The sequence below is a fragment of the Meles meles genome, chromosome 17 (assembly GCF_922984935.1).
Source record: "Meles meles chromosome 17, mMelMel3.1 paternal haplotype, whole genome shotgun sequence".
Taxonomy (NCBI): domain Eukaryota; kingdom Metazoa; phylum Chordata; class Mammalia; order Carnivora; family Mustelidae; genus Meles; species Meles meles.
Genome location: NC_060082.1, coordinates 38572379 through 38599461, shown reverse-complemented (window position 1 = coordinate 38599461; position 27083 = coordinate 38572379). Strand labels below are relative to the sequence as shown.

General features: G+C 44.1%; 1 protein-coding gene across 12 annotated transcripts in view; it reads left to right on the top strand.

The window, feature by feature from the left end:
• The window catches only part of NVL (nuclear VCP like), a 104432-nt gene that overhangs the window by 61367 nt on the left and 15982 nt on the right, over positions 1-27083 (top strand). For 10 of the 12 annotated variants that reach the window (XR_006815524.1, XM_045982534.1, XM_045982529.1 and 7 more), the window contains one exon: positions 8281-8387. The exons of the other annotated variants lie outside the window; for them this stretch is intronic. Coding sequence is in view for 9 of the 10 variants with exons in the window: in XM_045982534.1 (XP_045838490.1) it covers positions 8281-8387 (107 nt within the window). In the remaining variant the exon portion in view is untranslated. The remainder of the gene's footprint in view (positions 1-8280; positions 8388-27083) is intronic. 12 annotated transcript variants of the gene reach the window in all.

Here is a 27083-nt window from a genome sequence, read left to right as displayed (position 1 = left end):
GAGCGTGTGACTCTGGATCTCAGAGTTGTGAGTTTGATCCCTACACTGGGTTTAGAGTTTACTTAAAGATAAAATCTTTAAGGAAAGAAACATTCTTACCATAAATTGCCTAACTTGTAATTGTGGGTGTTTCGATGCTCCTTTCAGTCCTGTTGGCTGCACATCTTTGCAGTTCTGTTGTGCATATTCATTTAGAACTGTCATTTGGTGGGCTAATCTGTATGTTCTGTCATTACATTAAGTCCTTCTCGGTCCCCTGACAGGTTTTTTTTTGAAGTGTATTTTATCTGCTATTAATATAGCCATTTCTGATTTCTTTTTTTTTTTTCTTTTTTTTTCTGATTTCTTTTGATTGATGTTTCCATGGTATATCTTTTCTATCCATTTACTGTCAACCTATTGATGTCATTACATATGAAGTGAGTTTCTTATAAACAGCAGATAAGGTCCTTTTTATTTTATTTTTTAAGATTTTATTTATTTGACAGACAAAGATCACAAATAGGCAGAGAGGCAGGCAGAGAGAGAGGAGGAAGCAGGCTCCCTGCTGAGCAGAGAGCCCGATGTGGGGCTCAATCCCAGGATCCCGGGATCATGACCTGAGCCAAAGGCAGAGGCTTTAACCCACTGAGCCCCCCAGGCACCCCAAGGTCTTTTTTAAAATCCACTCTTCCAATTTCTCCCTTTTAATTGGTGTATTTAGAGCATTTACATTTAGTGTACATTTTTAATTCTTCCCATAGTTTTTCATTTCTGATGTTCCTAATTTTTTTCTATCATTTCCTTTTTGTTTTAGGAACTTCCTTGAGCTATTCTTTTAGGTATGTTCAGCTTGTAGCAAATTTTCTTGGTTTTCATTTACCTGTTAATGTCTTGATTTCAGTTTCTTTCTTGAAGTCTGTCTATGCTAGATAGGCCATTCTGGGTTGACTGTTCTCTCTGCCAGTACCTGAAAATTGTGCCACGTCCTGCCAGTGCTTATGATTTCTGAACATAGACTAGCTCTCCTTTGAATGTCCTAACTGCACAGGGAGGGCGGTGTCACTGTTCTCTGGTTTTGTTTTTAACTTTTTATTTCTGTTTTTAAAATATTTTACTTATTTATTGGAGACAGAGGGAGAGAGAATCCAAGTAGGCTCCAGATGCGGGGAGAGCCTGATGTGGGGCTGAATGCCATGACCCTGAGATCACAACCTGAGCTAAAACCAAGGCTGAGCCCACCCAGGTGCCCCTCAGATACTTTTTTTTAGCTTTCTCTTTTCCTCCTGGGACTCCTATGACACACATGTTAGATCTTTTGTTATAGTCCCATAGGTCCCTAAGGCTTTGTTGCTGGTTCTTTCTATCCTCTGTTTTCTCCGTGTTGTTCAGATTTGGTAATTTCTGTTCTTTAGGTTCACTGATTCTCTCTGTTGTCTCCATGGTCCAGTAAGCCTGTCGAGTGAGGTTTTCCTTTTGTTTGCTCCGTTTTGCCATTGAAAATTTTCTGTTCACTTCTTTATGTCTTCTCTTTCTTTGCTGAGACTTCATTTTTTTTCATTTGTTTCGAGCCTGTTCATGATTTTCCCATAAGTACTTTTATTGTGGCTATAGTAAAACTCTTGCCAGGTGACTGACTCCAACACCTGGGTCATGTCAGTGGTCCACCTTCTGTGTTTCTTTTCTCATTAAAGTTGAGATTTTTTTCTGGGTCTTGTTTCAACAAGTAATTTTCAGTTGTGTTCTGGACATTTGAGTGTTTTGAAATGTTGAGTATTAACTTATATTTTCTCCTTTGAGGCCTTCTCTGACTGTGCAGGGGAAGGGGAAGCCGCCTCTTGGCCATGGGCTGAGACAGGAAGCCCAGCTCCTTGCTCTACCTCCGTTCACACTCACTGGGTGGGGAGATATGTCGTTCCTGCTGGACCTCCGTTAACATACCCTCAGCCTGGGTGGGGGCACCTTGTACTCTTCCTCACAACCTCCAGGAACCCGGGGAAAGCAGAGGTGAAAGTGTCAGCTCTCCACTGGGCCTTCTCTGACACTGCCTGGCATGAAAAGAGAAACCCAGATGGGGAGGTAGCTGTTAAAATTCAAATGACACTGAAAAGCAAAAGATAAAATTACCCTCTCTGTCCCTGCCCAGAGGCAACCACTGGTAAAGTCTATGAGCTGTTTCTTCTGGGTTTTTTTTTTCCATATTTTCTAATAATATGCTCATATTGCTGTTTCTTATCAGTTTCATATGCTGCTGTCACTACTTTCTTAGGCACATGAAGATTTGTTATATTCACTGTTGCTCCACATGCGGCCGCGGTCGCGGCCACCCTGTCGTCCCCACATGATAATACCGTTTCTGCGCAACTTTTGGTCGCATCAGCAGTTGGTGTTTACATTACCAGGATAGTGTACCTATTTCTCTGCGTGGACCCAGGAGTTACACTGCGATCAGAGTTCTGTTTTCACATAACCTTCTCATTCTTAGATGTAAAAACTCTTGTTTTCTTTCTCTTGCTTTGTTTTGTTTGTATTTTTCATCAGATACGCAGACAGTGGTAAGTACTATTTGTGTCCATGATTTATTTTGCTTTTGTTTCCAGACCATTCTCTGCTCTGGTTGCAGTCTGGGCTTTTTGAGTTTGATACACTTGAGGGTATTTGGGTATCTCTATTCCCTCCTCATTACTGATTGGTAGCCTGGCTGAGTACAGGATTTTGAGTTGAAAAAATTTTTTTCATGATTTATAGGCCTTGCTTTTTTTTCTCTTAAAAGTTTAGTGTCATACTGATCCTTTTTATGTGACATTTAAAAAAAAAAAAGATCTTATTTTTAAGTGCTCTCTACACCCAGTGTAGGGCTGAAACTCACAACCTAGAAGTCAAGAGTCTCACATCTTACCATTTCAGCCAGCCAGGCGTGCCTTATGTGACATTTTGTTAATTTTTTAAATTTTGAATTGGATTGGATTGGGCTTTTTTTTTTTTTTTAAGATTTTATTTATTTATTTGACAGACAGAGATCACAAGTAGGCAGAGAGGCAGGCAGAGGGAAAGGAGGACTCCCTGCTGAGCAGAGAGCCGGTTGGGCCGCTGGATCCCAGGACCCTGGGATCATGACCTGAGCCGAAGGCAGAGGCTTTAACCCAGTGAGCCACCCAGGCACCCTGGATTGGACTTTTAAATGTCTTCTTTTCTCTTAGTTTCTATTTCTGTCTTACTTTTTCTCCTACTTTTTGAGCTACTGGTTTTTAGAAAGTAAGTGTGAAAGATTGCAGTGTCACCTTTCCACCTGTGGTTGCCCTGTGACCCAGCCACAGCTTTCCTGTGTTGTGTTTTCCTGTGTTGTGTGGTCCACCAGAGTCCACACCCTGCCCTGGAGATACCCTCCTTCCCATGCTGTCCCCATAGAGTACAGCTAGACCACAGATGTCCCGATTCGCCTCCCTTCTTCCATACAGGCTCCGAGGGACTGTCCGGTCCCACTTCATCCCCTGTCTGGCTGGTTAGAAACGCGGGTGCCTGGCACACAGATGCGTGAGACCCAAAGAGCCCCACTGGCTTATTACTCATTCTTCCACTCAGCAGCGATCTGTGTCCTACTGTAGCCACACACAATCCAGAAAGTTTCTGCCCCTGGTGTACAGCTCAGGTGAAGTAACAGGGCCTTTATGATGGATAAGTTTCTGGACAAGAATTATGTCTGAAGTTTCACATTTTGACAGAAAGCTTCTAGTTGAGGGCCCCCATCTGCTGTAAGCCCTTCGTAACTCTTGGGTGACAGGGGGATGGCTTACATGGAAGAGATTCACTTCATCTCATAGGATATTCAGCCACTTTGAGTTCCAAGTAAACTGCCTTGTTTCCTTACCTATCTGGCCTTGGGTCTTGGCGGTGTCTTGGGGCCATGGTCAGACCTGTGTGTCTTGCCCTTTGGCACAGTACTTTATATATATATATATATATATACAAAATATTTTATTTATTTGACACAGAGAGATCACAAGGAGGCAGAGAGGCAGGCAAAGAGAGAGGGGAAGCAGGTTCCCTGCTGAGCAGAGAGCCTGATGCGGGGCTTGATCCCAGCACCCTGAGATCATGACCTGAACCGAAGGCAGAGGTTTAACCCACTGAGCCACCCAGGTGCCCCAGTACTTCCCTTTTAAAGATTACTTAGGCCCCAGCCTCACTTCTTCTGGGTCACAGGAACCTGATACATGAGAGAACCCAGGAAGTATTTGTTTAGTGAATTGTAAGAAGAGGCCTACTTTTCTTTCATGAAGGCTGACCCACCTTGTAATAATTTTCACTCAACACATTATTCATGGTCTCATTAGCCTGAGGATGGATCCAGTTTGTAAGTAAATCCGCTTGATTGAGAGGTGACATAGTGTTAACTTTACCAGATTCAGATAACTTTTCAAGATTCAGTGATATTGAGTGTATTTATAGACTCCTGCAGCCATCCTAACCATCTGATGTTAGAACATTTCTGTTACCCTAAAAAACAATCTGTCATTGGCCATTACTTGCCATCCTTCCCCCACCTCCAGAGCTTCTGCCTGGCTCACTTATGTGAGGGGCTGTCAAGTCCACCTGCCTTCACCTAGCATCCCGTGTTGCAGACCATAGCTAGCACGTAGCAATACTTCGTCCCTCTTGCCGGTTGATGGTCCCTTGTGTGGGTATACCACATTTGATTCATTCGCCGGTCAGTGGACATTTAGGTTGTTTCCACTTGGGGGCTTGTGATAATACTGCTGTAAACATCCGGGTACAAATTTTTGTGTGGACATATATTAAAATTTCTGTGAGGTAGATACCCAGGAATGGGATTGCTGGGCCACGTGGTGACTGTGTTTACCATTTCAAGAAACAGCCAGACTTTTCCGCAATATTTTACATTCCTGCTAGCAATTGTAACAATACAGCGTGTGGGCCTTACGATTTCTCCACATCCTCGCCAACATTTCTTACGTCTTTCTTTCCGAGTATAGCCATTCTAGCGGGTATGAGGTAGTATTTCAATGTAGTGTATCTTCTTTTCTTTTTTCTTTTATTTTTTTTTAAAGATTTTATTTATTTATTTGACAGAGAGAGATCACAAGTAGGCAGAGAGGCAAGCAGAGAGAGAGGAGGAAGCAGGCTCCGTGCCAACCAGAGAGCCCGATGCAGGACTCGATCCCAAGACCCTGAGATCATGACCTGAGCCAAAGGCAGAGGCTTAATCCACTGAGCCACCCAGGTGCCCCATGTATCTTTTCAATTGGGTTATGCGTTGTCATGGAGTGGTAAGACTTAATTATTCTAGATAGGAGTCTACACCAGATAAGTGATTTGCATATGTTTTCTCCCAGTTTATGGGTTGTTTTTTCATTTTAAATTTTGGTGAAGTCCAATTTATTAATTTTTTTAAATCACATGCACTTTTGTTGTCATGTCATATCTTAAAAAAATCACTGCCTAGCGCAAGGTCACAGGTAGGCAGAGGGAGAAGCAAACTCCTCACTGAGCAGGGAGCCTGATGTAGGACTCAATCCCAGACCCTGTGATCATGACCTGAGCCAAAGGCAGATGCTTCACTGACTAAACCACCCAGGCACCCCCTAAGAATGTTTGCTAATCATAATTGGGATTATTACACCAGGCTTACTTTTGAGCTTGCAGATCTGGCTTTAAGATCCACTTTTTTTTTTTTTTTTTTTTTTAAGATTTTATTTATTTATTTGACAGAGAGATCACAAGTAGATAGGCAGGCAGAGAGAGAGACAAAGAGAGAGAAGCAGGCCCCTACTGAGCAGAGAGCCTGATGCGGGACTCGATCCCAGGACCCCGAGATCATGACCTGAGCTGAAGGCAGCGGCCCAACCCACTGAGCCACCCAGGCGCCCCTAAGATCCACTTTTATTCTTAAGTTAAAACACGTTTTACCACGTGATACTGGCATAACCACAGATTTACACATCACTGAAACATGGTAAGATCTAAAAATACTGCTTCATGTATTGGAATAATTGAGTTCTTAAAAAACATGAAGGCCATGCAAAGGCGCTTGGGTTGGTTACACGTCCGACTCTTAGTTTCAGCTTAGGTCATTATCTTGGGGTCATGAAATTGAGTCTCATGTCTGGCTTTGTGGTCAGTGGTGGGTCTGCTTGTCCCTCTCCCTCTGCTTCTCACCCCCCACCCCACCATTAGCACGTGTGCTTGCTCTTACCTCTCTTTCTCTCTCTCCCTCAAATAAATAAATAAAAGTCTTTAAAAAACACATACACAAAGGCCACACAGTGGACAAAGATTAGCCTTTTCAACAAAGTGCTAGAACAATCAGATACCGTATGCAAGGGGTGCCTGGGTGGCTTAGTTAAGCATCTGCCTTTGGCTCAGGTCATGATCCCAGGGTCTTGGGATCAAGCCCTGCATTGGTGGTGATGGGGGAGGGTGTCCCTGCTCAGCGGGGAGCCTGCTTCTCCCTCTGCCCCTTACCCATCCCCTTGTGTGCTCTCTGTCTCTCAAGTCAGTAAAAAAAAAATTTTTCTTTAAAGATCTCATTTATTTATTTGACAGACAGATCACAAGTAGGCAGAGGTCGGGGATGGGTGGGTGGCAGGTGGGTAGCAGGCTCCCTCCTGAGCAGAGAGGCTGATGTGGGGCTTGATTCCAGAACTGGGATCACGACCTGAGCCGAAGGCAGAGGCTTTAACCCACTGAACCACCTAGGCGCCCAATAAATAAAATCTTTAATAAAGAAAAGATGGGGCGCGTGGGTGGCTTAGTCATTAAGCGTTGGCCTTCAGCTCAGGTCATGATCCCAGCGCTCCACATTGGGCTCCCTGCTTGGCAGGAAGCCTGCTTCTCCCTCTCCCACTTCCCCTCCTTGTATTCCCTCTCTCACTGTCTCTCTCTGTCAAATATACAAATAAAATTAAAAAAAAAACCATATGCGATAAAAATCACCTTTAATACACACACCTCTTCCCACGCATAAAAATTAACTCAAAATGGACCAAAGATCAGTGACAACTCAGAGCTGTAAAATTCCAGGAAGAAAACAGGAGAGAAATGTTTCCTACCATGGATAAGTGAAGATTGCTTCGATGTGACCCCAAAAGCACAATCTTTTAGAGCAAAAAGATAAATTGAACTGCTCTTCACAAGATGCCACTGAGTGAACACAAGAACAAAACTGCACTGACTAGGAGAAAATACTTACAAAGTGTATATGTGATCAAGGATTTATATCTGGAACATAGAATGGATTCTCAAAACTCAGCAACCGAAGAACATTAAAAATTGGCTGAACACTGCACAGACCCTTCAGAATCAGAATCAGAATCAGAATTTCAGCTAGAAAGAAGTCTGAGTTTGTTCATTAGAAAACAGGAGACCCATTATTTATAGGTGCACTTGTGCGTGAACAGTGGTCTTATCATAGTGAGCTTTGTGAAGCCTCTCTGGAATGGTTGAGGGCCTCTTCACGGAGGAATCAGGAATGTACCTAATGAACTTCAGTGTCAGGCAGAGTTTGGAGCTTGCTCTTTGCTCCTGCTACCAAGAGTCTGGTGAGGACAAACGAGGGCAAGAGTTTCTTCTGGGGGACTCAGGGAAGGCTTGCTGGAGGAAGCATTGTTTGAGAATCCCACTATGTGTAAATGAGGAAGAAAATATTTCGGAGAAAGGAACCACTGAGAGCAAGGAGAAGAAGGCTTGAGGCTTCTAGGTTGTTTAGGGAACAGAGAGAGAGAGGTCTGGTCAATGGGGTGTGGGAGTTGGGGAGACTGTGAGGAGAGAGGGAACTAGGATGGAAGGATCCGGTCCTTAAGGGCCTTCCTCCAGTGGTGAGAGATACGGGCTTGGTTCTGCCACAGCGGGTGGTCGGCAGGTGTTTTAGAAGATAACCCTAGGGGCATTGCAGTGGGTCCCAGAGAGGGGAAGTTCAGAGATAGGGCCAGTCAGAGGTTGTGACACTTGGCCGCTGAGGACAGGGTAATGGGAGTCCCCCTGTCAGAATGGGGACAAGTTATCAGGGTCAAAGGAAGGAGAGAATCCCGCGGGAATTCCAGGCTCACGTGGTGGGTCCTCATCTGAGCCAGAGAACCCTGGTGGCTCGTGGGTTTGGGCAGAAACATGGGCTGGACTTTTCTGAAGGATATACTTTCATGAGGAGGAACTTTTAGTTTTAATAAAGTCTAATTTATCAATTTTTTCTTTTTAAAAAGTCATCTTCCCACATCTCATGTTAATTATATTTTTTAAAAGATTATAGTTAATTTATTGAAGACTTGACCCTCCCATCTTCTCTAGACATCATTGACCCTGCGATCCTGCGCCCCGGACGCCTGGACAAAACACTGTTTGTGGGTTTGCCACCTCCTGCAGACCGTCTGGCCATCCTAAAAACCATTACAAAAGTGAGTAAAGGAAATGGCATGGTTTCATGTGTTTCTCTCCTTTTAGATACACACAGGTATCTGTAGCTTTAAATATTTGTTCAGCCTGTGTCTCCCAAAGAAAAGGTGAATGGTTTAGATAATTGAAGAGACTGTCCATTCATTTTATTTGCTTAAAATAAAAGGGATATTTAGACTTAAATGCTTGACTGATATATTTGAGATTTTACTCTAATCACACTTTTTTGTTCTTTTGAATCTTTGATTGTTACTTTAGAGAAATTGCCCTTAGAGGAATTTTAAATGGAATAGAAACTTTTGTAGCTGAGAAGTGAATAGATACAGGCCTGTTATAAATGTCCACGGAAACTGAGTCTCAATCACAGTGTTGAATCTGTCCTCCGTGTTTGTATATGCCAGCTTTTTTTTTAAAGATTTCATTTATTTGAGAGAGAGAATGTGAGTGCATTGGGGGAGGGCCAGAGGGAGAGAATCTCGGGCCGATTGCACCGAGCCCAGAGCCTGATGTAGGGCTGAGTCCCACAACCCAGAGATCATGACCTGAGCTGAAACCAAGAATCGGGCGCTCAACCAGCTGAACCACCCAGGATCCCTCCTCCTTTATTTTAAGTAAACTACACCTAACATGAGCCTCGAACTCATGCCCCCAAGATGAAGGGTCAGCACTCTACCGACTGAGCCAGCCAGTCACCCCGGTGCACACCAGCTTTATGATGCCTTTATAGTATTCATGTTGCTATTTTTATAAAAATAATAAACAATATGGACAAAATACAAAGAAGAAAGCAAATCACCCTAAATTGTATGGCTACAAAAATAATGTGCATTCACATTTTTTTAAATCTTTTTTTTTTTTTAAGATTTTATTTATCTGACAGAGAAGGACAGCAAGAGAGGAAATAAAAGGAGGGGAGTAGGTGAGGGGGAAGCAGACTTCCCACTGAGCAGGGAGCCCAATGTGGGGCTCGATCCCAGGACCCGGGATTATGACCTGAGCCAAAGGCCGACGCTTAACAACTGAGACTCCCAGGTGCCCCAACTTTCTTTTTTTTTTAAAGATTTTATTTATTTATTTGACAGAGAGAGAGAGATCACAAGTAGGCAGAGAGTCAGGCAGAAATTGAAGGGGAAGCAGGCTCTCTGCCGAGCAGAGAGCCCGATGTGGGGCTCGATCCCAGGACCCCGAGATCATGACCCGAGCTGAAGGCAGCGGCTTAATCCACTGAGCCACCCAGGCGCCCCCCCCCAACTTTCTTTAATGTAAAAAAAGGCAAAGCTAAAACAATTATCAAACCTCCAGTAAATGTTTTTCTCCATAAATGATATTATTTCCTAAAATAGCACCCTAAGGGTTAAAAACGTAAAAAGATCAGGAAAACCAGTAAGCAGCAGAACCACTTCTTTTTTTTTTTCCCTACTCTCATTTTGTTTTAAGATTTTTCGTTTGTTTGTTTGAGAGAGAGTAGGGGTGAGGGAGCAGATGGAGAGGGAGAAGAGTCTTAAACAGACTTCATGCTGAGCAGGACTCAGTCTCACGACCCTGAGATCACAAGCTGAGCTGAAACCAAGAGTGGGACAGAATGGTTCATGCCTTTATTTGGTTGCCACTAGTAAACGTTAAAGCTTACACGTGTGTAGTATTCTCTTTCTGTAATGGCAGAGGAAGATTCCAGGCTTTCATTACCTAAAATTGCATGGAGCAGTGAGTGTTTGCTGCCACCTTCCAAACGAGGGGGTGCGGGGGAACGTGAGGGGTGCAAGGGGGACTAGCCTTTGGGTGGAGGCCTCAGGTCTCACTGCTTGGAAGACTGCTTGGAGGAAGTGAAGCCAGAGGCTGTGAAGGGAGGTGCACCAGACGCAAAGCCCTGTCTGGCACGGCAAAAAGGACACGTGTGAGAACTGGGTCTGGTGTGAACGAATAGGATGCTGAACTGACTGTAGAGTTGAGGGGCAAAGACAGAGCCGGAGAAACTCTCTGTTTGGGCCACTGAGTGAGTGAGAGTCTGGGAAGGAGGAGGTTCTGGTGCTTGGTCAGTCTCCTGGCGAGAGAGTCGGCTCGAGCCTGGAAGGTCAGGAGAGCCCTCTAGCCACCACCAGCATGGCTTCAGAGACATGAAGTCACATGGCTTTGACCCAGGGCAATCTGACTCCCAATAGCCCACCTCCCGGGCAGCATCTGGGGACACTCGTTTGGGGCCCAGGTGCGGGTGATGGTATGCCAAGCAGCCCCACAGCACGAAGTACCCGACCCAGGACGTCTGCAGAGCCACAGCCATGTAGCCCTGCTGTCACATGCGTCCTTGGGTCCGTGGCCAGCGGGTTCTGTGACAAGTGCACGCGGCATTTCGTCCCTGTCCTGGGCTCCTTCCTGGAGCTGTCTCTGAGGCGTTGTTTGCTTTGGTTAAAGTGTGAGTGTACAAACACAGACACGTGCATGTGCTCCTAATTTGTTTCCATGAGCTCTCGGTAGTTCTGGTGGCCAGAAAATCCTTCCACTCTTGCCCCTGGGCGAGCACTAAATACAGGCACGGACTGGAGGAGGCATGCCCGACGGGAGCTGTGGGTACTCAGGGCCGCACACATTCGGACCCACAGTGATGACTGATACTGTTTTCCCTCGTGTTCTCCTCTGTGGGCTGCTCAGCACCACAGGACAGTCTGACAGCGTCCTTCAGCTAGAATCCCATTGTCATTTGCTGCAGTTATTAGCCCTCAGACTCGGGTAAAAGCACCCCACGTCAAAGGCAAAGTTATCGAGAAAAGAAGGTAATAGAATGCTGTGCGCGGGAAGTATGTGCTCCTGATGGTGTGGGCTTGCTGAGGACAGGAAGTCCTCGGACTCAGGCCTCCCCTCTGAGGAGCGCATCTCCTAGACCAGAGGGTGACACGCACGCTTACAAAGCAACACAGGCCCATTCATTCCCGTGGCACGGAGGACAGTAGAGGGGCTGAACCACCCAGGGGTTTCAGCTATGTGAAGAAGAAAGTCCACTGACATATGGGCACTGGGCAACCCAGGGGTGGGGTTATAGGGCTTCGTCTGTGTGGTCCGGCTCGGTCCATCCACCAGCCCCACACATCGTTGGATCGCTGCGCGGGGAGAGCTGTGGGCATTTGGCTCTGTGGGTTCAGTGGTTTGTGGTCTCAGGTTTGGGGAGGGTGCAGGGGCCTTTGTTCCAAGTCGCTTTAAGGTGGCCATACTGCTGTGATAGGGTGTCTTCAGTCTCATCTGGAAGGAAGGCTGGACTATGGGGACAGAGATTGCTGTCTCTGTCTTTGAGTGACAGCTGTGTCAGTGGGACAAGGGTCTGGATGCTTGGACGCTGCAGTGTCTGCGTGCAGACATCATGATGCAGGGCACTGTGTTGATGTCCATGTTATGTGACATCGTGTGTGTTCAGGGGACCACCACCAACTGGCTGTGAGTGTGGACATTCTCAGGTGGCGGTGAGCCCCTTGATGGTCTCAGGCCCCATCCTTTGTCAGTCCTGGCCTTGTATTTCCAGACGTTCTCTTGCGAGCATATAGTGTGTGGGGGGTGGTTAAAGAACCATTTACCTGGCGTAAATGTGGAGATTTAGGAGGAAGAGTGTAGAATTAGAGACAGCCGTCCTTTGGGCAACTTCCACACACAAGCTGGGAATATGGAATGAAAAGACAGAGAAAGACATTTTATTAGGAAAATCAGTGTGACTTTAAAAGCAGCTTTCTGTAGCACTGTGGTTTGGGCTGTTGGTGGTCAGTTCTCAGCATCTATCAGTGATAAAGGCAAAGGAGGGCTTTCGGTGATATCCTCCCTTTGGACCCTAGTGAGTATTTTTGCTTCAGTTAAGCGTGTGCCGTGTGCTCCCACGGGAGCCTCGGAGCCTCACACACAGACCCACAGAGGGAAAGTTCTCAGCGCCTGGGCACCTGACCTCGGGACAGAGGGCTGATCATCCTGCAGCACCCACCCTCCCACCTCCACCCTCCTGCCTCCACCGTCCTCTCCCCTTCCCCTCTTCTCCCTACTGTCCTCCCCAATCTCCCCTCCTTCTGGGATGTTCTGTTCACAGGTCTATGTTGATAGCTAGGGCCAGAGCTGGCAGAGGGACAGGATGCAGAACCTCTGATTGCCAGGAGAGAACACAGTCAGACCGTCTGCCTGGACACACTCTGTGAATCTGCCTGAACTGAGGAAAAGTGGCATTTTCAGTGTTTACCCTTTTGGTGCTAAAGTTTGCTAGATTTTTACTCCAGTTCCCCAGATTGTTATATATACAGTTTCCTCTTCTCTTACTGATAACGTGAAATTGTAGGGGGAGAGGACAGTAAAATTCTCTCATCTTGGTCCTAGAAGTCTGAAAAGACTCATAGGTCAAAGCAACTTCTCAGTATCTTTTAGAGTCTGTTTCTTTCTTTTCCTTTTTTTTTTTTTTTAAGATTTTATTTATTTATTTGACAGAGATCACAAGTAGGCAGAGAGAGAGTGGGGGAAGCAGGCTCCCTGCTGACCACAGCCTGATGCAGGGCTTGATCCCAGGACCCTGGAATCATGACCTGAGCCGAAGGCAGAGGCTTCAACCCACTGAGCCACCCAGGCACCCTTGGAGTCTGTTTCTTAAGAGAAAATTAGCAGGAGCCTGGGTGGCTCAGTGGGTTAAGCCGCTGCCTTCGGCTCAGGTCATGATCTTAGGGTCCTGGGATCGAGTCCCACATCGGGCTCTCTGCTCAGCAGGGAGCCTGCTTCCCTCTCTCTCTCTCTCTGCCTGCCTCTCTATCTACTTGTGATCTCTCTCTGTCAAATAAATAAATAAAATCTTAAAAAAAAAAAAAATTAGCAATAACAAATCACTTACTTGGTATGTTTGGTAATAATGTGATAGAAAGATATTTATCACCAAAAGCCCCTTGGACAAAGGGAATTTTTTTAAACTTCTATTTCTTCCTTAATAAATGTAATTAAAACAAAATGTCTGCCAAGTGCTTTGAGATAATACATAGTCTTTAAAATAGCAGTAAATCCCACTAAAAGACTCAAAATTGCCATTTGTTTCCTTTTTTTTACAGTGTGTCCCAGAAGACTAAAAATATATCTTAAAATCTCATCTAGAAACATTACCTGTTAAATTTTCATGAGCTAAGAATATCAGGTATAATAGACAATGTCTGTGAACCTCATAACAGTGTTCCAGGCATTTGAAATGTTCAGCTGTTGTTTCCAGTTTAATGATGAGCAGGATACAGAGGGGTACATTTCCATGGGTGTGTCCAGAGATTGGCAAGAAACTCCAAAATAACAATTACCATGTTATCGTGGTAAGATGATGTTAATTTTCCTTCCTTTATTTTTTTACAATCAACTAAGTAAATAGATAACATTCTGACTCCAGAATGTATTATATGACAAAGGACAGGTGTCTGTGATTAAATATAGATATAATCATTGAAATAAAAGTTATAGGGGCGCCTGGGTGGCACAGTGGGTTAAAACCTCTGCTTTCAGCTCAGGTCATGATCCCAGGGTCCTGGGATCGAGCCCCGCATCGGGCTCTCTGCTTAGCAGGGAGCCTGCTTCCTCCTTTCTCTCTGCCTGCTTCTCTGCCTACTTGTGATCTCTGTCTGTCAAATAAATAAATAAAACCTTTAAAAAAAAAAAAAAGAAAAGTTATAGGGGTGCCTGGGTGGCTCATTCGGTTGAGCATCCAACTCTTGTTGCAATTCAGGTTGTGATCTCAGGGTCATGAGATGGAGCTCCGCATCACGCTCTGTGCTCAGCAGGAGTCTGCTTGGGATTTTCTCCCTCTTCCTTTCCCTCTGCCTGTGCTTGCTCTCTTTCTCTCAAATAAATAGATCTTTTAAAAAACAAAAAAGGGGGGGGGGGCACCTGGGTGGCTCAGTCAGTGGGTTAAGCATCTATTTTTGGCTCAGGTCACGATCCCAGGATGCTGGGATCGAGTCCCACATCGGGCTCCCTGCTCAGTGGGAGTGTGCTTCTCCCTCTTCTTTTGCCCGCCCCCGAATCATGCACGCATGCACTTGCTCTCTCTAATAAATAAATAATAGTCTTGAAAGTAAGTAAAAAAAAGAAGGAAAAGTAATGGTATAACACAAAATGCCTTTGAATCCATGTTCTATAAATCTGTGCTTATTCAGAATTCTAGGAATAATTGTAAAGGGGTCCTAACTTCTTTTTCTTACTTGTGATAAAATATGTTTAACTTAAATTTACCATTTTAATCATCTTTTTAATTGAAGTATAATTAACATAATGTAATATTAGATCCCAGCGCACACACTATAGTGATTCAGCACTTCCATGTGACAGCCGGTGCCCATCACGACAGGTGCACTCTTCAGTTCCCATCTGTTACATCACCCACTCCCCTACCCACCCACCCCCTCTGGTGACCATCAGTGTGTTTTCTGGAGTGAAGAGTTTGTTTCTTGGTTTGCCTCTGTCTCTCTCTTTCCTTTTTTCCACTTTGTTTTCTTAAATTCCATATATGAGTGAAATCATATGGTGTTTGTCTTTCTCTGATGGATTTATTTCACTTAACCATTGTACTCTGTAGCTCCACCCATGTCGTTTCAAATGGCAAGATTTCATTCTTTTTTATGGCTGAGTATTTCATTATACCACATCTTTATCCATTCCTCACTCAGTGAACAGCGGGGCTGCTGCCATATCTTGGCTATTGTAGATAATGCTGCTATAAACATCGGGGTGCACGTGTCCCTTTGAATTAGTACTTTTGTATTCTTAGGTAAATACCCAGTAGTGCAGTTGCTGGATTGTAGGGTAGATTTATTTGTAATTTTTTGAGAACCTTCCCTACTGTTTTCCAGAGCAGCTGCACCAGTTTACATTCCCACCAACAGTGCTCAAGGGTTCCCCTTTCTCCATGTCCTCCCCAACACCTGTTGTGTCTTGTGTTGTTGATTTTAGCCACTTTGACAGGTGTGAGGTGGGATCTCACTGCGGTTTTGATCTGTACTTCCCCGGTGATCAGTGACGTTGAACATCTATTCATGTGTCTGTTGGCTGTCTCTCTTGTCTTCTTTGGAGAAGTGTCTGTTCATGTCTTCTGCCCATTTTAATAGGATTATTAGGGGTATAAAGTTCTTTATGTATTTATGTATTTTGACATATCAGATAGGTCATTTGCAGTTACCTCCCATTCGGGTAGGTTATCTTGTCATTTTGTTGATGGTTCCTTTGCTGTATAGACGATTTTATCTTCATGTAGTAATGCAATTTCCCTTGACTTTCCCTTGCCTGAGGAGACGGATCTAGAAATGTTTCTACGGCCAGTATCAGAGACATTACTGCCATTAACCATTGTGAAGTGTACAGTTCTTTGCCATTAGTACTTTACACTGTTCTTCTTAAGCAGCACAGTTGAACCGAGTAATTTAAAGATCAAATTGGCATAATTCTTCAGTTCATGAATCAGCAGCATACCATCCAGCAGGTAGAAAGGAGCTCCCAAAGAGCTGTAGGAAAAGAAAGATTTTTTTAAAGCAGAAAGGAGGTGGGACAAGGAAGTATATTAGGAAGGACTATGTCGTTTCATACCAAGTTACCTCCCTAAGGGGTCAGAAGGGTCTGTTGCAGGGTGTGGGGGGATTGTCTCACTAGTTTGGACCTGTTGGTCAGAGGATTCCCTCACTGACCGAGACCCGCGGCTGATATCCTCCTTGCGTCAGGAGGTCCCCTTGCTGGTGAGGACCCGGGGCTGAAGGTCCCCTTCCTGCAATCGGGGTCTCCTCACTCCTGGGGACCTGGAGCTGAAGGGATCCCTCCCTTTGTCTCCTTGTTGGTGTAGACCAGGAGTTCCAGACCCAGGGGTTGAAGGTGATGGGACCTTCTGGGAGAGGCTACACCTGCAGTTGAGTTGGGTGTTAAGTCTTGGTTTGCTGACTAGGACTTGGCACAACTGATTCCGTTCGTGGCCTTGCCTCTTTTTTAACAATTCTCCCACTTTTGGTCCTACCTTCAGCCTACCTGAGGATGTGATAAAAATATATGGCCCTGGCGCCCCTCCTCTCCGAAGTTCTCAGTGTTTGCTAATGCTCTCTGGTAAGCACAGGTCATGACTTCAGGCTCACTGCTGCTTAGTGAGTCATTGTCTTAGTCCCGTTTCTGACTCTCTGTTCCTAGGGAGCTCATGGGCTGGGTTCTTAGTGGCCGTGAACATGCATCTGAAGCCTTTGAGGGCATACAGCATGCTAGGGAGCCAGCTCTGGTTATTATAAGCAGAACAGTGCCCAGTGCCCTTTGGGTGCACTTTGGAGCCATGATCCCAAGACCCACACCAATCAAAATCAAGTCAGAGAAAGACCCTCTTGAAGGATTTACTTTTTGTAAGCCAAGTAGCCTGTTTGGTGACTTTATGTTGCTGAGCTTCAGCGTCCCCAGAAGTGTGGGGCACACGGTCTTGGCCACAGTGTGGACACCTCCTCTTTTTATAAAATCAAGTGCGATGCTACTGTCAGAATCAACTTTGGCCAGATTCTACGGGTTTTTGTTGAATAGCTCTGCTGTAGGAGCAGATTCAGTAATATTTTCAAGAGTGAAGGAGAGGTTCCTGATCTTAGCTGCATTTACTTTTATTCCTGCCCATTTCAGGGAACCTGGGACCTGCCAGAGGGAGCTAAGTTTGAATCATGAGGGCCTTTTGCTACAGCCAGAGTCCAGTGAAATTTAAGGGTCTATAGACCACATGGACTGTTTTATTCAGGTTATGCCTGCTGTGTTTATCCCTTTGAGTTAGTATTTTTGTATTCTGTAGGTAAATACCCACTACTACAATTGCTGGATCATAGGGCTGTTAATCAGAGACAGGAGAATGGACCCAGGGCTCAGAGAGTCAGGCACAGTAGAGAGGGACTGAATTTGTTCAAGAGAAACTGAGGCAGGAGTATCATGGCAAGTCCAACAGTCGATTGGAAGTTGGATTACCCGTCTCTCCCCCAGTACCTTTTTGGCCAATGCCAGGGCAGAGGGAAAAGAAGAAAGGGTTTTGTGGTTAGTTGAAGTGTGAAGGTTTCCTCTGGGGACATAGGGGGAAGCAGTCCACCTCGACGTTGCCTGCTTCTCTTCCCATCACTTTGACTTGAGGTCTCCAGCTGCGGCAGACCAGATGTCAGGTGACATTCTTCAGCTGGGTGCTGCTTATGCAGAGTCGAAACCCTCAATTCTGGAGGCGGCCTGCCTCGGGAGGGCCGCCTAGCATGGGGCGGTCCATGGGGGCTGGAAGGCAGTCTTTGTTCTTAGTGATTCTGATCCATAGTGGTGGGGAAACCAGAAATGTTACGGTGGAGAGTCGTGAGCAGATGATGAGGAAACAATTCAGGACCCGGTCTAGTCACAGGTCTAGTCACAAAGTCTCAGCGGCAGTTAACAAGATTAGAACGGACTAAGGACAAAGGTACGAATGAGTGTTTCTCTACAGTTACCTTCATTTTTTAATTTGAGGGGGATCAGGCTGGGAGAAAAGTAAATGTTTCGTCTCTGTTTATAAAGGCTTTTCCAAACTGCTGTTAAGTCATCTATGGTTCCTCAGATCAGGAAAAATAAAATATTAAAGAACCAGCAGCGCTTCTGGCAAGAGTCGTAAAAACTGTAATCCTTAGTTTATTCAGCCCCGTGTTATTAATTCTTGTTCTGTATGAGTCCAGGTTTTGCCTTCAGTTCCAGAAATTCTTGCGCAATTCATTTTTACACTTGATCTTAGCCAAAAGGCGGAGAAGCGATTGCACCATTCATTTTTATGAAGTTACTGGAAACCTGTATTTGCCGGAGGGTTTTCCATGAACCTCCTTGAAGGTGACCCACTTTGGCAGGAACATTATTGCAAAAGCATCCAACTAACACAATAACTCTGTAAATGACAGACAACTTCAAAAAAACCTCCATTGTTAAAGATCAATTAGAGTCCATTATGATGGGATTGACAGGAGATTTAGTTGTTTCTGTAACAGAATTTTCAAATGACAACTGGGAAGACAATGGTAACATTATACTGGACATACCAGATTCCAGGAGTCTCATGTCATTTCTGCAAGAGTTACATGCCCACACAGTACACTGTAAACAAGGCTGGTACCCCGCAGGACTCACCCGTCCCCCCACCGACAACATAGCAAGTAAGCCATCATTTGACATCTCCCTCTTCATAAGGAGAGAAGAAATCTTTGGAGATGTTCTAGGGGCCCTTCAGTCAATTTCAGAATTAGCCCTAAGTTAAAAAGACTTCATTTAAGATTTGAAATTGGCAAGTTTGTCAAAAGTATCAAAGGTTTGGGGCGCCTGGGTGGCTCAGTGGGTTAAAGCCTCTGCCTTCAGCTCAGGTCATGATCCCAGAGTCCTGGGATGGAGCCCCACATCAGGCTCTCTGCTCAGCGAGCAGCCTGCTTTCCTCTCTCTCTGCCTGCCTCTCTGCCTACTTGTGATCTCTCTCTGTCGAATAAACATTAAAAAAAAAAAAAAGGTATCAAAGGTTTAAAACACTTGGTTGAGTAGTATCACAGGGTGTTCACAAGGTAACCATTGTGAAACCTCTGGTTACGTTCTTAAACGTGGTGATACTTAAATACCTCTCAGGCAAATATCGAAAATTAAATCCTTATATAATTCCCCCCCTTGTTTTGAGGGGGGGAGGGGCAGAGAGAGAGGGACACAGAATCCCAGTCGGATTCCATGATTAGCACAGAGCCTGAAGTGGGACTCAGTCTTCCGACTCTGAGATCAGGACCTGAGCCAAAATCAAGAGTCAGATGCTCAACCGACAGAACCACCCAAGTGTCCCTATAATTTCTTATTTAAGAGCAAACCAAGGGCACCTGGGTGGCTCAGTGGGTTAAGCCTCTGCCTTCAGCTCAGATCATGATCTCAGGGTCTTGGATGGAGCCCCACATTGGGCTTTCTGCTCAGCAGGGATCCTGCTTCCACCCCAATCTCTGCCTGCCTCTCTGCTACTTGTGATTTCTCTCTGTCAAATAAATAAATAAAATCTTTAAAAAAAAAAAAAGGCCAATAATCCAAGAAAACTCGCCCTTCTGCAGATGAGAGAAAATTAAGGTTTAGTTCTACCTAAGTACAATATTGGTACTAAAGCTTTTTAACCCGTAAAAGTATTCAATCTTACTCACCTTGATCACCTGTAAAATTCTTTTTAACTCTTACAAACCTTAATTTGTAATGAAAATTAAGAAGTAAGCAATTGTGGACTGTCTGTTCTGTGCCTTGGCAAATTTACGAATACTGTTCATATTTTCTAGAAATGTATGTTTTCTCACAGTAAACTTTTGGGTGACACAAAACATGTTTTCTAACAGTTCCAAATATCTTTTGCTACTCCGCAAAGGAAACCAAATGTAGATGAACCTGGTGTTAATAATGTTTCAGTATTTCATTTGCAGATGATCTAGACAGTGAATTTCACTGAACTCATCATTTAACTTAACTAATAAAACTTTAAGGTTTTGGGTAACCAGAAGATCTTTGGGAACTATTTACTGAAAATTTCACCCATTTACATCTTTTAAAATCATTTGTTTGTGGGGCTCCTGGGTGGCTCAGTGGGTTGAGCCACTGCCTTCGGCTCAGGTCATGATCTCAGGGTCCTGGCATCGAGTCCCACATCGGGTTCTCTGCTCAGCAGGGAGCCTGCTTCCCTTCCTCTCTCTCTGCCTGCCTCTCTGCCTACTTGTGATCTCTCTCTGTCAAATAAATAAATAAAATCTTTTAAAAAAATAATAAAATAAAATCATTTGTTTGTAACAGTTGTGCTTTGATTACTTTGGAAAATTTCACTGACTTTGGACACAAAGTCATTTCAAGTTAGTTTTGGGGGCAGCCGATTTTGTAATAGGTAACAGGAACTTACTTGATTAGTAAGCCCGAGTGGAAAAGAAGTTTTATTTTATTTAGTGTTAATAACTCCAAAGACGTGGCTGTTTTAATTAAACCAACAAACTGGAAGTAGCTTTTAGTCACCAAAGATTATCCTAGATCATGTGAACTGGAGGGAGTAAAAGCTCCAAATATTTGGGTTAGTTTTTATGTTTTAAGAGTTTTAGGAATCCTTCCACAAACCCTACAGAAGGCGTTTCCTTCCGTCTGGTGACATTGGCTTAGCTTAGCTCAGAAGAGAGGGCTGAAAAAAACATTCCTGTCAGGCTCTGAGTATCAGCTTCCAGTTTGACCAAGTACTGAAACAATCTTTTTAAATATTTCTGGCAGTATTGAACCACCCCTTGGACTTAAGAGACATCACCAGAGAGGGTGCAAAAGTTTTGTCTCTTTCTGCTGGATAGTACAGACAGAGGTCTGGGAGGGCGGACTCGTGGGAGTGTTCACTCTCTGGTGGCTGTTCTGTTTCCCCAGGATCCTGTCTGCAGGCTCCGTACAGCTTAAGGCATAGGTGTGGTTCTGGTATCCCTCAGACTTTGATAAGGTTTTCCATTAATTTTAATTCTGGTTTCCTGGGTGTTTCTGGAGTGAGGTCACAGCCCACTGGGCCATCCCTGAGAGCCTTGCCAGCTCTGGTTCTGCTGGGTGGGAGCCCTCTCTCTTGGCAGGGCGGGAAGGGGGGATGGCAGGGTATGTGTGCAGGCACTATGGCGGGTCTTGTTGGCTTTTGTTCCATAGTCTTTCAGAGTCAGATCTGTGGCCTCTCATCCTGTTTCCTGCCTTCTTACCAACCCACTAATCTTAGCACAGAACTCAAGTGTAGAAGCCTTCCGCTTAGGAAATTTTTTAGCTGTGACCTTGAATTTGACTTTTGACCAAGGATTGAAAGCTGCCCCAGGAGCATGGCTGTGGCTATGGCTATGGGTGGCCTTGTTTGAAAAGAAGCCTATTTGATAGTGACCTCTGAGTGAAAAGGGGTTGAGGCTGAGGAGTGCTGGAAGGAGGAGTGCCGAGCAGAATAGTGACATCGTACAGTCTTTTTTGTATTAGCTGCCTCTCCTTTTTAGTTTTCATTAACCTTTGACACAGGTCTTTCAGGATAGCTATTTTAGAATTTTGACGCATTTTGGAGGCTTCTGCACGCCAGTTAAAATAGGAGTCCCATTCTCTTTGTTTGGTTTGGGAACCTTTGTTTTTTTTTTTTTTAAGGATTTTATTTATTTATTTGACAGAGAGAAATTACAAGTAGGCAGAGAGGCAGGCAGAGAGAGAGGAGGAAGCAGGCTCCCTGCCGAGCAGAGAGCCGGATGTGGGACTCGATCCCAGGACCCTGAGATCACGACCTGAGCGAAGGCAGAGGCTTAACCCACTGAGCCACCCAGGCGCCCTGGGAACCTTTGTTTTTAAGGACACTTTTTTTTTAAGGGATTTTAGTTATGTATTTGTCAGAGAGGGAGGGCAAGTATGGGGAGCAGCAGGCAGAGGGAGAGGAAGAAGCAGGCTCCCCGCTGAGCAGGGAGCCCAAAGCGGGGCTCTATCACAGAACCCTGAGATCATGACCTGAGCTGAGGGCAGATGCTTAACCAACTGAGCCACTTGTGCCCCAAGAATAATTAAGATTTTAATGATCCAAAGATTCCTTAGCCCTTATTTCTATTAGTTGAAAAGTAATGTTGGTACTGAAACTTGGAGGTGTCCCATGTAGACCACCGTCTACAAAGGCAGCCGATTACTTTCTTTCACGTGACAGTATATGAGGGCTTACTTCTTTTTCTTTCTTTTTTTTTTTTTTTTTTTAGATTTTATTCATTTATTTGACAGACAGAGATCACAAGTAGGCAGAGAAGCAAGCAGAGAGAGAAGAGGAAGCAGGCAGCCCGATACGGGGCTAGATCCCAGGACCTTAGGATCATGACCTGAGCCGAAGGCAGAGGCTTTAACCCACTGAGCCACCCAGGTGCCCCACGGCTTACTTATTTTTCTAAAAAAAAAAAAAAAATTTCCTAAGAATTAGAAAATTTCTGAAATCCAAATTCTAAGAATTATTTTTCTGAAATACTACTTTTAGATAATTACTCATTTACTGCATTCCTTTGTATAATGAGCTGTCACAAAAGATTTCACTGAAAGGTTGTCCTATATCTAGAAAGCTGACAGCTGCCCACAGTGTGCAGATGTGAGAACAAGTTCTCCTCTTGTCCCTCATAAACAGAACACTGAATTTTAACGGACAGTGTTTTCATCAGTGTCCCTGTGACACTGCTTCTCTTCATGAGAAGAAGCTTCTCTTCCTGTTAGCTGAAGACCTAACTCAAAGTCATTTGTTGAAAACAGCTTTGTGAAAGGTCAGAGAAATGCACTCTGCGGGTATGCGAGCCATTGCGAGAGTCCAGCTTGACCCAGGAGTTGAATTCAGATGTTGAGACGTCCAAAAGAGTTATCCTTTAGCAGTCCTCCATGAATTTATTCTTAGATCAAACCTTCGATTATAACAGGACAGACGGCATGTGGAGTATTGGGGGGGGGGGGGCGTCTGTGTGCTGTGGGACTGAAGGTAATGCTGGTGGTTTCTTACAAATGTTTAAGAATCTAATGAGGGCTTGTGCCTGATGAGGCAGCCTCTCCCCTACCCCGCCTCTTGCTTCTCATGATGCTGGAGGGACTCCGCAAGCTCTTTCCATTAGGCCTTCCTGCTTTGGGGGAGCCTGGAAAGCCCCTGCATTCCTGCTCTCCGTCACAATAGATCACTGTTACACACCCACCTTCGCTGCTTCCCCACCCCAAATGTAGCACAAAATTATGTTTATCTGGAGATCAGATACTGGTTTTTAAAATTATTTTAATTCCAGTTAGTTAATATTTATTTATAGTGTAATATTTGTTTTGGGTGTACAGTGTAGTGACTCAACACTTCCATACATTATCCAGCTCATCATGATAAATACACTTACCTCTAGTAACCGTCAGTGTGGTCTCTAGTTAAGAGTTGGTTTCAGGGCACCTGGGTCAGTCGGGTGTCTGCTTTTGGCTTGGGTCATGATCTTGGGGTCCTGGGGTCAGCCCCAAGTGGGCTCCCTGCTTAGTAGGGAGTCTGCTGCTCCCTCTGCCTCTGCGTTTTCTCTCTCTCTCAAATAAAATCTTAAAAAAAAAATCTGTTTCTTTTTTTCCCCCTTTACTCGTTTGTTTCTTAAATTCCACATGTCAGGGATGCCTGGGTGGTTCAGTGGGTTAAGCCTCTGCCTTCGGCTCAGGTCATGATCTCAGAGTCCTGGGATAGAGCCCCGCATCAGGTTCTCTGCTCAGCAGGGAGCCTGCTTCCCGGTCTCTCTCTGCCTGCCTCTCTGCCTACTTGTGATCTCTCTGTCAAATAAATAAATAAAATCTTAAAAAAAAAAAAATTCCACTTGTGAGTGAAATCATGATCATTGTCTTTCTCTGACTTATTTTGCTCAGCATTATACCCTGTAGTTCCATCCATGTCATTGCAAATGGCAAGATTCCATGCTTTTTATGGCTGAGTAATACTCCATAGTGTGTGCATGCATTTATACCACCTCTTTATCCACTCATTTGTTGATGGACACTTAGGCTGCTCCCACCTTGGCTGTTGTAGGTAATGCTGCTGTAAACATCAGGGTGCGTGTATCCCTTTGAATTAGTATTTTTCTGTTTGGGGTCATAGGGTAGTTATATTTTTAATTTTTTGAGGAGACTCCGTACTGTTTTCCGGAATGGGTGCACCAGTTTGCATTCCCACCAGCAGTCCTCCTTTCTCCACATCCTCACCAACACCTGTTTTTTCTTGTGTTACTCATTTTAACCATCTGACAGGTGTGAGGTGGTATCTCATCATGGTTTTGATTAATATTTCCCTGATGATGGGTGATGTTGAGCATCTTTTCATTGTGTGGCCATCTGGATGTCGTCTTTGGTGAAATGTCTGTTCATCTCTTCTGCCTATTTTTTAATTTGATTATTTGGTTTTTGGGTGTTGAGTTGTATCAGTTCTTTGTATAGTTTGGATACTAACCCTTTATCAGATATGTAGTAAGCAAATATCTTATGCCATTTAGTAGTTTGCCTTGATCAACAAGTACCTGAACATGAACATGAACAAAACAGGTACTTTGGTTGATCATTACCTTTCTCTGCAGAAGCTTTTTATTTTGATGAAGCCCTAGTAATTTATTTTGCTTGTATTTTCCTTGCCTCTGGAGACCTATCTAGAAGAACATTGCTATGACTGATGTCAGAGACAGTACTGCCTGTGTTCTCTTCTAGCAGTTTTATGGTTTCAGGTCTCACAATCAGGTCTTGAATCCATTTGAGTCTTTTTTTATGTATGGTATAGGAAAGTGGTCTAGACTCATTCTTCCGCATGTAGCTGCCCAGTTTTCCCAGCACCATTTACTGAAGAGATTGTCTTTCCCCGTCAGATGTTCTTTCCTGCTTTGTCGAAGATTAGTTGACCATAGAGTTGTGGGTCCATCCCTGGGTTTTCTGTTCTGTTGCAGTGATCTCTGTGTCTGTTTTTGTGCCAATACCATATTGTCTTGATCACTACAGCTCTGTGGTAAAACATGAAGTCCAGAACCGTGATGCCTCCAGCTTTGCTTTTCCAAGATTGCTTCACTCTTTGGAGTCTTTTGTGGTTCCACACAAATTTTAGGATTGTTTGTCCTAGTTCTATGAAAAATGCTATTGATATTTTGATAGGGATTGCAGTATATGTATAGATTGCTTTGGGTTGAGACATTTTAACAATACTTGTTCTCCCAATCCATGAACATGGAGTGTCTCCATTTTTTTTGTGTCCTCTTCAACTTCTTCTTCCCTTTTTTTTTTTTTTTTCTTGTTTAAGATTTTTATCTATTTATTTGACAGAGAGAGACAGCGAAAGAAGGAACACAAGCATGGGGAGTGGGAGAAGGAGAAGCAGGCTCCCTGCTGAGCCAGGAGCCTGATATGGGACTTGATCCCAGGGCCCCGGGATCATGACCTGAGCTGAAGGTAGACGCTTAATAACTGAGCCACCCAGGCACCCCCATCTTCAATTTCTTATATGAGTGTTTTTTCAGAGTATCGGTCTTTCAACTCTTTGGTTAGATTTATTCCTGGGTAGTTTACTCTTTTTTGGTGCAATTATAAATGGGATTGTTTTCTTAATTTCTCTTTCTGCTGCTTCATTATTGGTGTATAGAAATGCAACAGATTTCTGTACATCGATTTTTGTATCTTTTGATTTTACTGAATTCATTTATCAGTTCTAGCAGTTTTTTGGTGGAGTCTTTAGGGTTTTCTACATAGAATATCATGTTATCTGCAAAGAGTGAATTTTGCTGCTTCTTTCCAGTTTAGATGCCATTTATATCTTTCTGTTTTCTGATTTCTGCAGCTGGGACTTAAAATAATATGTTGAATAAAAATAGTGAGATTGAACATCCTTGTCTTGTTCCTGACCACAGAGGTCAGTTTTTCCCCATTTAGGATGATAATAATCCATGGGTTTTTCACATATGGCCTTTATTATGTTGGGGTATGTTCCCTCTAAACCTACTTTGTTGAGGGTTTTTACCATGAATGGATGTTGGACTTTGTCAAATGCTTTTCCTTCCTCTATTGAAAGGATCATATGGTTTTTATCCTTTCTCTTGTGGATGTGATGTATCACAGTGATTGATTTGCAAATATTGGATCACCCTCGTGTCCCAGGAAGAAATCCCACTTGATGGTGGCGAATGTCTTTTTTAATGTACTTTTGGATTCAGTTTGCTCATATTTTGTTGAAATTTTTTGCATCCATGTTCCTCAGAGATATTGGCCTATAGTTCTCTTTGTTTGTGGTATCTTTATCTGGTTTTGGTATCAGGATCATGCTGGCCTCACAGAATGAATTTGGAAACTTTCCTTCCTCTTGTAGTTTTTGAAATAGATACTTACTGTGTTTTATTACCAAAATAAATTATAAAGTTCTAGGAACTTCCCAAAGTCCATTTAGTTGCAGATTTGAACTTTAGAACTCAGAATTCCTAATTCCTGGTCCGATGTTATTTCTTTCTTTTAGACTTTTTACTGAAGTACACTACACATACAAAGAAGTGGAGATGTCGTTAAATATGCAACTGCATGAGTTTCTGTAAACAAAACCTCCAGATTAAGGAAGAGTATGTTATCGGTTATGGTCATAGAGTGTTAGTTGCCAGGGCTGGAGGGGGTGGGAGTGGGCAGGCCAGTGGCTCTGCATCTAGCCTTTCATTTGGGGAAGGTGGAAGAAGCTCTAGACATGAATGGTTGTACAACACTGTGAATGTACTTAATGCTACTAAATTGTACAGTTTAAAATGGTTAAACTAGTAAGTTTCATTAAGCAAATTTTACTGCAATAAGAGAAGAGAGATTGTCACCAGAGCCTCAGAAGCTGTGCTCCTTCCTTCCCGCCACTCCTGAGCCCCCTAAGCCCCTCTCCGCGCCCCAGGGTTAACTGACTAAATGGAAACTTTATACATTATAAGGGTCCATGCAGTCTGGCCATCTAGTTTTACCCACTTGGGAGGGAAAAAAGAAAAGAGCACCAGGACTGTTTGCCTGAGGTCCCACAGAGTTTATTCCTCATGATGCCTTCCCAGGTCAATGTGGATTGAGTGGGAACCGTAACTGTTTCTTGACTACGTGTTAGATGAACATTTGCGTTTTATCAAGTCATAGCAGACACAGAGTTTATGAAGCTGTTAAATATGTACAGCCGGGAGGAAGAGATAGGACGCTGTGTGTCTGCGTGTGGCGCCTGGCCCTCTGGT